The sequence below is a fragment of the Agelaius tricolor genome, unplaced genomic scaffold (genome assembly GCF_023055355.1).
Source record: "Agelaius tricolor isolate 1412-34295 unplaced genomic scaffold, bAgeTri1.0.p SCAF_25, whole genome shotgun sequence".
Classification (NCBI taxonomy): Eukaryota; Metazoa; Chordata; class Aves; order Passeriformes; family Icteridae; genus Agelaius; species Agelaius tricolor.
The window spans coordinates 10,448,990-10,464,374 of NW_027269285.1; the positions used below are offsets into that span (position 1 = coordinate 10,448,990).

A 15,385-nucleotide genomic window follows, 5' to 3' on the forward strand; every position below is an offset into this window, starting at 1 on the left:
TCAAAAGACTCCCCATTCTCATCCCAATAAATAATTTGACATCCAGGGGTGGATTTTCCCCCCTCTCTTGTGGTAGCCTGGAGTTATTTTTCCAGCTGCTCCTCTAATTAGTTCACCAAGTGCTCATTTTATTCCTCAGATAAAAATCCCAATGAAACCATTTGTGACACTTAAGTCACACATTCATCTCTTTTATGGCAAATCCTGCTTAAAGAGGAGGAATCCCAGATAAGGCCACACATTCCATGTGCCATTTCCCAATGTTTTTTCAGCATCGCTGCCAATTGGAAGAATTTACAAATAATTCCTTTTTCCAGCACAGAAATGTTAAAATATTTCCCTTTCCCTGTGCTGGCAGAACATTCCAGCTCATTCCCCATATTGCAGAGAGAAGCACGGGCCCCTCTCACAGTTTTTGTCCATTAAATGCAGAATTATGTCTGAAAATTAGGTGAATCCATGGGATAAAGGTCAGATTTGACCTCTGGGAGCATTCCCAGACCAAAATATTGGCTCCCTACAAGGCACAGCCCCCAGAGGGGTGCCCAGGTCCACCACCAACCTCTGTGGGAACAGCCCCACACTTCCAAACAAAGCTTTGGGCTAATGGGAATCTCAGAACCCCCAGCCCTCGCCTCCCTTTCTAAAGAGAAACATTTTTGCCCAGCAGATCGCTTTTCTTCCTGTCCTGATCTGGCACTTCCCATCCCAGCAGTGCCACAGCATCTCCTGGAGTTCACAGGAGGGTTCTGAGGATGTCTCGGGATTTCTCTGGAGACTTTGAAATATTCCAAGGAGATTCTGATTTTTCTCCATAACTGAGGGGGTTTTATGCCAATTGCACCATTTTCCCCATGGCAGCTGTGTTTCTTCAGCTGGGTGAAGCTCCCTGTCCTGGGTTACAAGATGTGGCTGGGTGTGTGTGTTCTGTCCCCATGTGTCAGAGCTGGGGCAGTTCTCTGCTGTTCTTGGGGCAGTTTTCTTGATCTCTCCCCCAGCCAATCCTCCCTGCAGGAGATCTCTGCTGTCCATGGCCACTGAGTGTCCCTGCAGGGCTGATCCAATTCCAGCATCCCATGGGGAGATGCTGCATTGCCCAGGGCAGGAGCCAAGCATTCCTACCTGGATCCAATGGGAGCCTGGCACAGCACAGCAGCCTTTGCCCAGGGCATTGCCAGAGGAGCAGCTTCTGCTGCCCTGCATGGCCAGAGGGAGCCCAGGCCCATCTGCAGCAGCCCTGGAGCTGCAGAGGAAAACTCCCCCCTTGTGCAGGATCCCTGCTCCAGCAGAGCCACAGCTGGCACTGCAGGAGGGCTGAGCCCCCATGGGATGGGGCTGTGCCACCCCCTGACACACAGGGGGACAGGGACTGCTCTCACTCTGGCAGGGTTGCTTTGTATTACTGCATTTTTCTATTTTTATTTTCTTCCCTAATAAATAACTGTTATTCCTACTCCCATATCTTTGCCTGAGAGCCCCTTAATTTCAAAATTATAACAATTCAGAGGGAGGGAGTTTACATTTTGCATTTCAAGGGAGGCTCCTGCCTTCCTTAGCAGGCACCTGTCTTTCCAAACCAAGACAGGAAGGCAGGAGCCTCCCCTGAAATGGAGAATGTAAACCTCCCCCCACTCCCCCACCCCGGAATTGCTATAAATTTAGGGGGCTCTCAGGCAAAAAATATGGGAGCAGGAAATAACAATTCTTTGATAGGGAAGAAAATAAAAGGATGAAATGAACAATGCAGTAAACCAAAACAACACTGACAGAGTCGGAACACAGCCTGACACCCTGTGGGTCAGGCTGTTGGCAGCAGAACCATTGGAATTGTGGCTCAGCCCTCCTGCAGTGTCAGGGGTGGCTCTGCTGGAGCAGGGATCCTGGAGAAAGGTGCAGTCTCTGCCTCTGAAGATCCAGTGGAAGAAGAGGCAGCTGCTGCTCCTCTGGGGAATCCAGTGCAGAAGCCGTGCTGGTGTTCCAGAATCTCCAGATTATATCCAGGTAGGAATGCTTGGCTCATCCCTCTGGGCTCACATCTCCCAATGGGATGCTCTAGCTCTTATCAGCCATGCAGTGACATTCAATGGCTGTTATCAGCAGATGTGGGAGAGATAAGGAAAACTGCCCAATGAACAGAAGACAGCTGCCATACAGATGGTAATAGAATACATCTTGCCTTGCAATGTGGGACACTTCCTTAGCAGACACTTGGCTGTTCAAACCAAGACACCTGGCAGAATCCCAGAATCATAGAGTATCTGGAGTTGGGAGGGACTCATAGGGATGAGGGAATCCATAATCCTGCCCTGCACAGACACCCCAACCAGCCCTCCCTGGGCCTGGCAGCGCTGCCCAAGCTCTCAGCAAAGCTTTGGAAGAACTGGAGGAGGGATTTGTAGGGATCCAGGGGATTCCCAGCCCTGCTGCTCTCCTGCCTCCAGGGAGGATTGCAGGAATGGGATATTCCCAGGAAATCGGGGAATGCAGAGGGGAGTGAGGGCAGAGCCACTCCCTGCACTCCTGGGCACCATGGCAGTGCCAGGTTGGTGGCTGGTGACACATCCCTCTGCTGGCCTGTCCCCTCTGCAGGAAGGTGACATGTCCCTCTGCAGGGAGGTGTTGGCAGCCCTCAGCTGCCATGGAGGCATCACAGGTGACACCTGTGAAGAGCTCCTGCCCAAATCCCAGCTGTGCCAGGGCTGGTTTTGCTCAAGCTCCAGCAGTGTTCTCTCCCTAACCCTCTTTTTCTTCCAAAAGTGATGAATTATGGAGCATCCATTCCTTCCTGCTCCCTTGGGAGCTCTGAGAGCGTCACTGAGCAGCTGCACACCGTGGCCCTGGAGGCAGCTCTCCCTGTGCCATTCTCTGTGTCTGAACCTGTGACACTCTCTGTGCCATTCCCTGTCACAGACATCTTTTATGAAAAATCTTTTCTTTAAGATTTTTCCTCCTGAGAAGCTGAGAGGCCTCAGGAACAAAATGTAACCAATGGTTATCTGCTGCTGTGGAATGCAACAGGGGCATCTGGGATTGGTCTCGTGTGGTTGTTTCTAATTAATGGCCAATCACAGTCAGTTGGATCAGACTCTCTGTCCGAGCCACAAACCTTTGTTATTCATTCCTTCTTTTTCTATTCTTAGCCAGCCTTCTGATGAAAGCCTTTCTTCCATTCTTTTAGTATAGTTTTAATATAATATATATATCATAAAATTATAAATCAGCCTTCTGAAACATGGAGTCAGATCTTTGTCTCTGCCCTCATCCTAAGACCCCTGTGATGAACAGTGTCACAATTCCCAGTGTCATTCCCTGTGTCTGTCCCTGTGGCACTCCATGTGCCATTCCCAGTGTCATTCCCTGTGCCACTCCCCGTGTCTGTCCCTGGCTCAGTGGCAGGAGGTGACACCAGGTGTGAAGTTCTCTGGTCAGGTCCCTTTATGCTCAGCCCCAGCCCAGCTCCAGCTCAAGCTCCAGCCCCTGGTTCTCCTGGTTTTTGCTGGCCCTCAGTGAAGTTGGCCATGGCAGATGCAGCCCCTCTGCCACGCTGGAATTTGCTGATGAAAACTGGATGTTGGGGCTGCTCAGGCTGGCTCAGCTTAAATCCCAAGCCCTGCCAATTTTCTTACCTCATTTGCAGGCCCTGGCAGCAGTTTTGATGGGAAGGAAGGAATGGATGTCTGGCTGCTCCACCTGCCAGCACATCATAACTCACGGCACGGGGCAGGGATGTGCAGAGGATTTCACCTCCCCCCAGCTCTCCTGACCACTGGAGACTCCTCCCTGAGTGTGACCTTTCATCCACCCGAGCTTCCAACCCATTTAATGCCAGCAAGAACCTGTAAAGCCTCAGCAGCCCTCCCCAGGAGTGTATGGGAAGGTGGTCAGGCTGTTGTTCCTGGCAGCACTGGGCACAGCCAGCATTTCTGCCCTGCTCCTGCATGCTGCCCTTTCCCAGTGGGAGAGGAGGGAGGAGGCTGCTGCTGATTCTCACTCCACAGTCCAAGTTAAATCCCAGGAAAAGGTGAAGAATCCATTGGAGAAAAAGTAGCCATAATATAAATTCAAGCTGTACAGCACTAATTCAATTTGCAGGCAAGGTAAATCTTTCACAGAACATTCCCCTCTTTGCTCAGTGCCTCAGGAATTTCCCATTCCCTGACTTTTTTTAAATCCATGGCCCACTTGACCTTCCCCTGGCAGAGCCCCCAAAGCCCAGCTCCAGCACTGCACCAGTACAGCCAGTTTGGAGCTGGAGGATCAGCTGCCATCCCTGCAGAGAGCACACAGAGCTGCCTGGAAAGCCTCAGCAGGAATTTACCCCTTCCATCATTCCAGGTTTGACTGCACTCCCCAGCTCGGGTCCCTCCACAGCAGCAGTCTGCACAGAACGGTGCCAAAGCCTGCCAGAGTCAGGGAAGGACTGGAGATGAATCAGAACTGGGAGCCAAGTCCCAGCACATTTTTCCAAACAAGCTCCGAATTTCGGGAAAAGACCCCAGGAGCTGGCAGCACACTAAGCCTGGCTTTGCCAAACCTGAGCCCGAGTCCCTCTCTGCCAGGAAAGGCCAGCACAGCAGGGCAAGGGGCAAAGAGCAGCTCTTGGACAGACACTTCTAAAAGTGATGGATTCCTTTCTTCCCCTTTTCTTTAGGGAATGAGATCATTCCCACAGCTGATCTCCTGTCCCTGCCAGGCTGTGCAGCCCTTTCTGTGCAGGACCCCCTCAGCAGGGTGACAGCCCCGCCCTGGTGACAACTGCCCTGTGCCTCACAGGGACATGGGGAATGCCAGGGGGGCAGGGGAGTGTCACTGCCCCCTCTCCCCGGGCTCTGCTCCCCAGGGTCCCCAAGGATTTCCCCAGTGTCCCCAAGGACTCTGGGTTCTCCCAGATCCCCCAGCCCCTGCTCTGTGACCGTGTTCACAGGGGTCTGAGGATGAGGGAAGAGACGAGGATCTGACTCCATGTTTCAGAAGGCTGATTTATTATTTTATGATATATATTATATTAATACTATACTAAAAGAATGGAAGAAAGGATTTCATCTGAAGGCTAGCTAAGAATATAAAAAAAAGGAATGATAACAAAGGCTTGTGGCTCGGACAGAGAGTCTGAGCCAGCTGGGCTGTGATTGGCCATTAATTAGAAACAACTGTGTGAGACTAATCCCAGATGCACCTGTTGCATTCCACAGCAGCAGATAACCATTGGTTACATTTTGTTCCTGAGGCCTCTCGGCTTCTCAGGAGGAAAAATCCTAAGGAAAGGATTTTCCATAAAAGTTGTCTGTGACACTGCTCTGTCAGGATTCCGGCGTTCTCCCCCCTGTCACAGCCCCGGGGCACGGCTGCCTCTGCACCCCAGCTCCTGGCAGCAGGGAGGGCTCCCCCGGCCCTGCCAAGGACATTTTAAAGGAATTGTTCCCTGTGCTCAGCTCTGCAGTGGCTGAAATCCCTCCCTGGCTCCAGCATCCCGATCCTGCATTTCCCTCCCTAACAGGGGTTCTGTTGCTTTTATTCCCTCGGTAATTGTTTGATGAGTTCTCCCAGCAGGACTTGGCTCGGGATGATTCCATCCCTCCAAACTTCTTCTGGCAGAGCAATCAACACCTCATCAGAGCAGCTCCGGGACTGGGGGGAATCCTGCTCCTCTCCCGGGAATGTCACTGGCCAGGGCTGCCCAGGAATGCACAGGGAAAGGTCCAAAGAGCCTGGCAAAGATTATCTGTGCAGGGTGGGATTGTCTGGGCCTGTCCAGGAGCTGGGCTGGATCATCCTGGGGGTCCCTTCCAACTCAGGATATTCCATGATGGTGATGGCATAAAAGGAATTGCTTCCATCACCTTCAGCCTGGCTCAGCTTCTGACATCCGACTTTGGTTTGTGTTTCAGCTGTGGAATGTCCCCCTCCAGGCTGGGACAGCCCCTCACCACTCTGAGAGGGGAGACTCAGCTCCTCCTGAGGGCCAGCTCCCATCTCTGCTCTGTGTGACAGGGACAGCACCCAGGGAATGGCTGGAGCTGGGCCAGGGGGGTTTAACCTGGATTTTAGGAAAAGGTTCTTGCCCTTGTGAGAAATGACTGCTCACTTTTTCAAATGTTATTAAATTTTAACAAAAACTACAACCAAGAACTAAATAAGGAAAAATTACAGTGCTGGGAGCCCCCATGACTACCAACCACGTGCTCCTCCTCAAAATGGATGCTCAGCTTTTTACATCCGTAGCCCCTCTTAAAGTTTTGTCAGTCAACTCCTTCTGTGCCATCCATTGGTGGAGATCACTTTTTACACCTTGACTGGAGGCCAGGTGTTGTTATGCTCTCCCTCCTGGCGACAAGCCAGCCTCCTCTAAATGTCCTGACTGCTGAGGCTGTTACAAAGAGGGGAGGGAAAGAGGACTGTGGAATGACATCTTACAATAACATTATTATACATCTGTATAATATCTGTATCTTAATTGAGAGAGCCAACAATTACATTACTTAATTATTATTACTGTCTATTACACCCCAAGGGTGCTGGGCACTGCCCAGGCTCCCCAGGGAATGGTCCCAGCCCTGAGGCTGCCAGAGCTCCAGGAGCTCCCAGATGGGATTGTTGGGATTGTGAATTTTGCTCTGGGTTCATCCAGCTGTATCCCACAAGGGATGATCCATCCCCCTTCCATGGATTGCCTGATCCCTGGGATTACCCACAGCAGCTTCACATCTCACCTTGCCCTTTCCTTTTGTGTGGAGACAGCAAAGTTCCCCAGCTCCCTTCCACCCTTCCCATGGTGAGCTGGAGTTGTTGGATGGGGATCCAAGGGCTGCCAAGCACTGGGAAAGCCCCTGGAATGCCCCAGCAGAGAGCAGAGCCCGGTGAGCACTCACCATCCATGTCCAAGCGCTGCATGATGATGGCCAGCTCCACCTCACTGGGCATGTTGTAGTGCATGTTCTTTATTTGGCATATTCACTGTTTAATTTGTGGTTTTGCAATCCCTCTGTATTGTCCTCCCCCTGTCTCTGGAGTGGCACAAGCCCCCCATTTTGTATATAATGTTTGTAAAATTAGGCTTGCTCCCTCATTGTTAATCAGTTCAGTTCAGTGTCGGTTTTTCTGTTTGTTACCTGGCCACTCCCTGCCAAGTTTCAAACCCCCCCCTTTCCCAGTTGCCAACCCCTCCTGTCCCTGTCCTTTTCCCCAGAACCATCCTTCCTCCTCCTCCCATTAAATGTGAATCCCTCCCCAAACCTGGCCTTCCCTTTAGAAACTTCCCTGTCAGTTTTGTATCCTTCAGAACCCCATTGGTTTACTTAAGCTGTTCTCCTCCCTCGAAACCCTCCATTGGTTTACACATTGTATTCCCTACCTTGTGTTCCACCCCCAGCTCTCCCGATTAGCTAGAGATTGTATCCTCCCCTGAGACCTCCCCTGTTTATAAACTATTGTCTGCCCTCGGTTCAGGGCTTGGGATCCTGGACTCTTTGTTTTGCCATCGAATAAAGTTACCCCAGTTCCACCCCAGGCCCGTGCTACTGCCTTTTGTTCCTGCGCCAAACCTCCACTGGTGGCTGTGTAATATATGTTAGAAATAATTCATGCTATCAAAGAATGTATTTTATAAAGATTGTGAAATCCAAATGAGTCTCTGACCACAAGCAGCCTGAGGGACGGATGTCTATTCAAACTTTGAAATTCCTGGAGTTGGCTAGATAAGGCATTTTAGCCTAAGACTAGAGCACCCAACAGGATGAGAATCATCTGAAACCTCCTAAGAGCGATCATCGATCATCGATCATCGTCCTGCGGATAACATTAATCAAGATAGGCAGGGACGCCAGGAACATACATGTGAATACATGGCTTCCCCTGGCTATCAACCAGGAGACGGCGATTGTCCAGCTCTGCACAGTGAAAGAACCAACTCTGAATGTGCAGAGTTACAAAAGAAATTGGGACTCCTTGGCCTCGGGCACAATAAACTGTATAAAACACCCCCGCTAGAGGCAGCTCTCGTGAACAGAGGGGGATGCAATGCGATAGAGGTCGGATCCAGGTTCACCCAGCGCCGATCCCGGGCTCAACGCTGTCTCTTTGGCTGTGGTGGTTTTCAGGACCGTATTTTGGTTGCAGAAAAAGATAAATAAAATCTTTTTGCATTTTTGATCATTTGGTTTTTCAATTGATCATTTATAAGAGCTGGGATTCTGCAGAGCCCAAAGGAAGCTCTGTCACACCCCTGTTATCACCTAGCCGGGACTTAACACACCACGACACCCCTTCCATGGACTGCCTGATCCCTGGGATTACCCACAGCAGCTTCACATCTCACCTTGCCCTTTCCTTTTGTGTGGAGACAGCAAAATTTCCCAGCTCCATTCCACCCTTCCCGTGGTGAGCAGCAGTTGGATGGGGATCCAAGGGCTGCCAAGCACTGGGAAAGCCCCTGTGTCACTATAGGACACAAAAGAACAGAAGCGCACACCGCTGTTCTCAAGGTGAAGGAAAAAAGGGAAGTTTATTTTCTGACTCTAACATTTATAGTTTTCCAAGAGTGACAGTGGATTGGAGGGTCACAGTGCCACCTCTCCAATGACACTGGACAGACCAACAGTCCATCAACTTTCTCCTCCGCCATGAAGGAATGCAAAACAATGAGTTATTTAAAGAAAGTGTGTGAGAAAGTTTGCTACAAGAATGTCAACATCAGAAAGCTTGGAAAACCTTAAAAAATCAGGGCACCAGCCCTGAGCACTCACCATCCATGTCCAGGCGCTGCATGATGATGGCCAGCTCCACCTCACTGGGCATGTAGCCCAGGGAGCGCATGGCCATGCCCAGCTCCTGCTTGGAGATGAAGCCATTCCCGTCCCGGTCCAGCACTCGGAAAGCCTCCCTGATCTCTGTGGAGGGAAGTGGGAGAAACAACTGCTCACTTGGGAAATTTCAAAAGGTTTGTTAAACCTCAACAAAAACACAACAGAAGGCCTGTGAAAAATGCGTATTTTATGATTGGCTTTTCGCAAATATTCAAATGAATATTATATGTGTTGTGTTAGAAAGTTATGCTGTATTAATTTTCTTAAGTAGTGTGTTAAATATAGTTTTAGGTTTTAACATAATGTTAAAAGGGAAACTATGCTATGTAAGATACTTTTTAAAGAAAGGACTTGCACCAGATAGCAGCCACAGGACACCTGAATCTTTCAGAGAAAGAGAATTTATTGCTCCCTAATCAGAAGAAACAAACTTCTTCCTGCCTGCTCAGCCCTGAAGTCAGGATTAAGAGGAAGAAGTTGACACTGCCCAGACAGAATCCTGTGTTTGAATGGAATTTCTGCATCATGTATGAGGTGTATGAATATGCAACAGGCTGGTGCTTTTAAGGGTTAATCCTCTGTTAATGTGGGTCCTTTTTCAGGTTTATGTTGCCCAGAAAGAGGTATCTGGACTGTCCCTAACTCTTTGTTTCTATTGTCTCATATTGTCCTAATCCAAATTGTCCAAATTATTATTATTCTAATTATATTATCATTTTTATAACCATTTTATTACTATTAAATTTTTAAAATTTAAGAAAAACCAAGTGATTGGCGTTTTTCACAGGACTACATAAGGAAAAAGCTGCAGCACTGGGAACTGCCCCTCATGCACACCACATGGCCAGTTCATCTTCAAGCTGGATGCTCAGTCTTTTATACCCTGGGGGTTGCATCAGCCAGCCCTGGCCCCTCCCAGAGTCTGTCAGCCAGCTCTGCTTTGCCATTTATCAGTGCAGACTGCTTTGTACCTGCATTGGAGCTCAGGTGTTGCCATGCCCACCCCCTGAGCACCCCAAGCTTTTCCATTCCCAGCTGCCCCATGCAAGGGACACCTGTGCAGCTTCTTTGTACCTGTGCTAGACAGCCCAGGCTGTCTGATGGCAGCAATACAGGGGGAAAGGGAACTGTGGGGAGAACAGAGGCCATCTAAACTACACTAACATAACTGTACATCACTAAAGCTTCTCTTAATATTCACACAATGCTTATCTTTTAATTGTGAGAGCCAATCATCTCATTATCCATCTATAACAGAAGGGAGAAGGGAGGAGCTGTTATGGTGGAGGACTCTGTGGATGCTGAGCACAGAAGCCGCAGCTTCTGCCTTTTCCAAGGTTAATTGTGAATATTTGATCATCCCAGGGCAGGATGATCAGGATATGTTAATGCACACCCACAAACCTCTATGCACTAAGGATATCCTGGGATCAGAGACACAGAACTGGAAAAGCCCTCTAAGACTGAGTCCAACCACCTAACCCAGCACTGCCAAGGCCACCACTGAGCCCTGTCCCCAAGTGCCACATCCCCAGGGCTGTTAAACCCCTCCAGGGACTCCACCCTGTGCCACTCTTCCAGTGAGGATATAATTCCCAATATCCAACCTGCACCTCTGCTGGCACAACCTGAGGCTGTTTCCTCTTCTGCTGTTGCTGTCACCCTGGGTGATTTCCTTCTCTAGATCCTGCTCACAGCTTTTCTCTAATTTATAACGTTTTTACAGCACTAAACAGCCTCAGATCAATAAAAATACTGATGGAACATAAGGAACCACTTCCATCAATCGTCCTTAGCCTGGCTTAGCTCCTGATATCTGACTTTGGTTTGTTTTTTAACTTTTAACTGCTCCAGCCTGTGGCAGCCCCTTGTGTGAGGGGAGACACTGAGGGGCAGCTCCAATCTCTGCTCTGGGGGACAGGGACAGGAACAGGAACAGCCGGGGATGGGCCAGGGCAGGCTCAGGTTGGATTTCAGGAAAGGTTCTTCCCCCAGAGGGTGCTGGGCACTGCCCAGGCTGCCCAGGGAATGGGCACAGCCCTGAGGCTGCCAGAGCTCCAGGAGCTCCAGGGATGCCCAGGGTGGGATTGCTGGGTGTCTGTGCAGGGCCAGGGGCTGCACTGGATGATCCCTGTGGTCCCTTCCAGTCAGGATATTCCATGGTTCCATAATCCACCACCTCAATGTCTCTGCTCACAGACCTCTCAGCTCCCAGCCCCAGACTCCCCAGATGTGCCTCTTGCAAATGCCAGAGAAATTGTAACTTCCCAGCAGCTGGGAGCCTGTTTCACTGGAAAGGTTGGAGGTGAGGAGGGAAAAAGGTGCCTCAGTTTTGGTGAAGCAGTCTTTGCCCCATGCTTGGAGAGGGAATCAGGGGATGCTCCATCATCTCCCTCAGGGAATGGGGATTTGGGAACAGCCCAGGGCCCACTGCAACTGCTCAGAGGATTTTCACCTTCACTTAAAACATTTCTCTGGAGAAGTAGGAGGGAAAACTCATCAGGTTTTTTGGGAAAAGAACCCCAAACTAATGAAAAATTTCTCCATTCTCCATCAGGAACTGCAGGATGGAAAATGTTTGGCTGCCTGGCATAGTTCAGGCTTTAAGGGAAATATTCCCAGTCCTCCATGGGCTACCAGAGTCCTCCCCCCATCCTGTCCCCAGGAGTCAGGGGCTGCCAGACCCTGCAGAGAGGCCTCAGGAAACCTTTGGATGTTCCTGGGAAAAAGACAGGAGCACCAGAGCCCACCAGGGAATGGTTCTGGTGGTATTTCCTAATCTTTATTTAAAGCTTTACAATTCAAAATCTGCTTCTAAACCACCTCACCCAGGTTCAACCCTCCCCTGCCCCCACCAGACCACTCCCATTTCCAGGGGCAGGATCCCATTCCCATTTCCAGGGGCAGGGTCCTAATCTCATTTCCAGGGGCAGGATCCTGATCTCATTTCCTGTTCCCATTTCCAGGGCAGGATCCTGATCCCATTTCCATGGCAGGATCCAGTTCCCATTTCCAGGGCAGGATCCTGATCCCATTTCCAGGGGCAGGATCCTGTTCCCATTTCCTGTTTCCATTTCCAGGGGCAGGATCCAGTTCCCATTTCCAGGGCAGGATCCAGTTTCCATTTCCATGGCAGGATCCCGTTCCCATTTCCCGTTCCCATTTCCAGGGGCAGGATCCTGATCCCATTATTTCCAGGGCAGGATCCTGTTCTCATTTCCTGTTCCCATTTCCAGGGCCAGGATCCTGTTCCCATTTCCTGTTCTCATTTCCTGGGCAGGATCCTGTTCCCATTTCCTGTTCCCATTTCCAAGGGCAGGATCCTGTTCCTATTTCCAGGGCCAGGATCCTGTTCCCATCATTTCCTGTTCCCATTTCCAGGGCAGGATCCTGTTCTCATTTCCTGCTCCCATTTCCTGTCTCCCTGCCAGCCCACCCTGCTGGGAGGGAGATGTGGGGAGGCTGCTCAAAACTTGGGCTCATAATTCCAGGAGCCTTTGGAGTATTCAGGACTGAATCTCTGAATCCCACCAGACTCTGCCAGCTGCAGGGAAATCTCCTTTCATGTGTGGTCCTGAGAGCTCAGTGCAGTAAACATTACACCCAGATCAATTAATGGGAAAACAAACTTGGGACAGCTGAAGGCAGAAGAATGAGATTCATTGCAGGGAGCTGGGAGAGGATTTTAAGAAGTAAAACATGAATCTGGAAAAGTTTACGTGTGAGTGAGACTGATCCAAATGCCAGGGGTAAATGCCAGGGATAAAGGACACGTGTCCAGGGCTCTGCTGGGGAATATCCACACAGCAGCTCCAGCTGAGGGCCCTCTCCAGGCACATCCATCCCAAAAGCTGCATTAACAGCATTCAACCTTTGAGCTTTGAGCAGAGCAAACCCCCCCACACACACATTTGGGGCTTTCTGTTCCTCTCAAAGACCTGAACTTTAGACCACGCTTAGCACATCCTCCCCAAATCCATTCCCATCACCAAACAGAGCCTTTCCCCTCCCCACTCTATAAATACCACTTGTGCAGAGGTAGATATGAGCTATTTATAGGCTGAACACACTGTACAGGGAGCAGTGTGACCTCAGGCAGAGCCTCCTCCTGATCTTACATGGAACAGCTCCTCCTCATGCCCTTCTCTTCCCAAGGGTTATTCCCATGCTCCTGCAGGTGCTGCCCATCCTGAGCACCCTCCCCCAGCCCAGCCCTGCTCCCAAACCCCGCTCCAGGGCCCTGTGGCCCCTGGCTGCCCCTCACCTTCCTCTCCAGCTGTTACATTTCATTACCCAAAGCTAAAAATACAGCCTCCCTTTCCCCAGATGCCTTTCCCCACCAAGTCTCCATGGCAACAGATGCTCCCGGCTCAGAGCTGCGAGGGGATGTGGTCCATGGAGTCAATCTCTCCACAGACAGCGCTGGGGCTTGGAGAAGCTTTGGGATCTTTCCTATTCCAGCATCTCCACAGGGATGCTTTGCCCTGGTGCAAGATAGCAGAGCCCTGTTTTGTCTTTAAGGATCACAGGGGGGAGGGTGTTGAGGAGCTGCTGCCTCAGGAGCTGCCCTCTCCCCATGCCCAGCCTGGGTGGCAGCAGGGAAAACCAAGCACGTGGATTTCCCCTCACTGGGGGGTCAGAAATCCCAATATTTATTCCTCTTTCCCTAAGCAATGTCTTCATTTACTCCCAAACGTGGGCAGCTGACACAGAACTGTACCAGAGGATAAAAGGGGGAAGAGATCCCAGGAAAAACCAGAGGACAGGAAGCTCATCCTGCCCCATGGAATCCCAGAGTCCTGCAGTGATTGGGCTTGGGAAGGACCAAGGCTCATCTTGTTCCACTATCCCAGGCTGCTCCAAGCCCCAGCCAGCCCTGGCCACCCCATCATCCTGATTAACACCTTCGTTAATGACCTCAAAGAGCAGCAGCCACAACATGAATTTAATTCCCAAATGATCCAAGGCTGGGAAGAACTGGAAGGGTGCATGTCCAGCGAGGAGAAAGGAACAAATCAGTGAGGGTTTGGGGGCAGAAGGGGCTGGGCAGCAGGAGCAGAGCTGGCCCTAAAAGGTTTCCCAGGAAAGTTCATCCTGATGGTCCTCCCTGGGTGTGAAGATTCCTGTTCCCCAGGAGCCCAGAGCACAGCACTCCCTTCCCGGAGTTATTTGAGCATTCCAGAGCTGTGGAGGGGAAGGGGGGGAGATGTGTTTGCTTTTGATTCATTCCGTCTCTCTGCTGCCATTGAACAGCTGCACTTTACAGCATCCCGATTACCGAGCACATGTCCCATCAACCCCTCCTCCGGGAGAAGGAGGGGAGAACCAGGGAAAGGAGGGGAGAACCAGGGAAAGGAGGGTTCTTCATTACCTTTCTGAAGGGCACAAACAGCACTGCCAGAGCAGGCCCTGACACCCAGCCTGAAAGTGCTTCACTCCCCCAAATCCATCCTCATCCTCCCCTCCCGCTAACCCTGCTCCATCCCCCTCCCTGCTCCAGCCCATCCCTCTCCCCGCTCCTGCCCGACCTTCCCGCTCATCTCTCCCCCGGGCCGGGTTTATTTCCAGTGATTTCCCTGGGCACCCATCGTCATTTTGTTGTGTCTCCTGGACGAGGAGGAATAACGATTCCCTGGAGAATTAATGCCATCACATGCCCTGGCCGCCCTGGGGTGGTTTGGGGTGTAAATCCCACCCCAAAAGTGTCATTACCCCGCAGCCCGCACGGCGCTGTCATTGGGGAGATGAGAGCCGAGATAACACCGCCCCAAATCTCCCCACTCATCGCCGTCCTTAATTGTCCTTAATTGCACCTTTGGGCCCCCGAGTACGGAGGGAAGGATTTGAAAGCTGCAAACAGCTTGTCCTTGAGTGAACCGGGGAGTGAGGCTTGGCACTACTACGGCTAAAAAATTGGAAATTTCCAGCCCTCCATCTGCTATTCTCACTCTTGTTTTTTTGGGTGGGTTTTTTTTCCCTGCCGCAAATTGCAACGAAGTGTCAAAATAATCCTGTTTTTATCTAATGGCAACGCCCCCCCAACGTATTCCAATGGGAAGTGTCAAAATATTTCCCTTGGTTTTCGGGATCTCGGCAGAGCAGCTCAGCAGTGCTCTCACCGTGCCCTGGGGTGTCCCCCCGAGCTGCTGCAGCCTCTGGCTCCTCTGTCAGCATCCCCCAAACCGAGCAGGACCAGGCTGCTGGAATGGGAATAACCAGCAGGACTGACAGGGCTCCGGTGCTCCAGGGGCTGGGAGAGACACGGGGATGGCAAAGGCACCAATGATCCAATGCTCCTCACCTGGCACAGCTGGGAAAGATCTCAACTTTCACAACTCAGGAGCGCCCTGGGACAGTGGAAGGTGTCCCTGCCATGGCAGGGGTGGCACTGGATGGGCTGGGGCTGCTCTGGCCCCAGGGGGGTTGTTTGTCACAGAATTGGGCAGATTTTTATTCATCTCTACCTTCCCCAAGAAACAAATGATTTGTGGAAAAGACATTTTTGGTGCTTCTGCTCCCAAGCACATTGAATATTTCCAGGTAACCTTTGGGTGTGGATGCGACAGGTTAGAGAGAGAAACAGA

General features: G+C 50.9%; 1 protein-coding gene across 5 annotated transcripts in view; it reads right to left on the bottom strand.

Moving 5' to 3' along the window:
• CALN1 (calneuron 1) overlaps positions 1-15,385 on the bottom strand; it is a 172,294-nt gene that overhangs the window by 68,815 nt on the left and 88,094 nt on the right. For all 5 annotated transcript variants that reach the window (XM_071448254.1, XM_071448255.1, XM_071448258.1 and 2 more), the window contains one exon: positions 8,742-8,885. In XM_071448254.1, the coding sequence (XP_071304355.1) occupies positions 8,742-8,885 (144 nt within the window). The remainder of the gene's footprint in view (positions 1-8,741; positions 8,886-15,385) is intronic.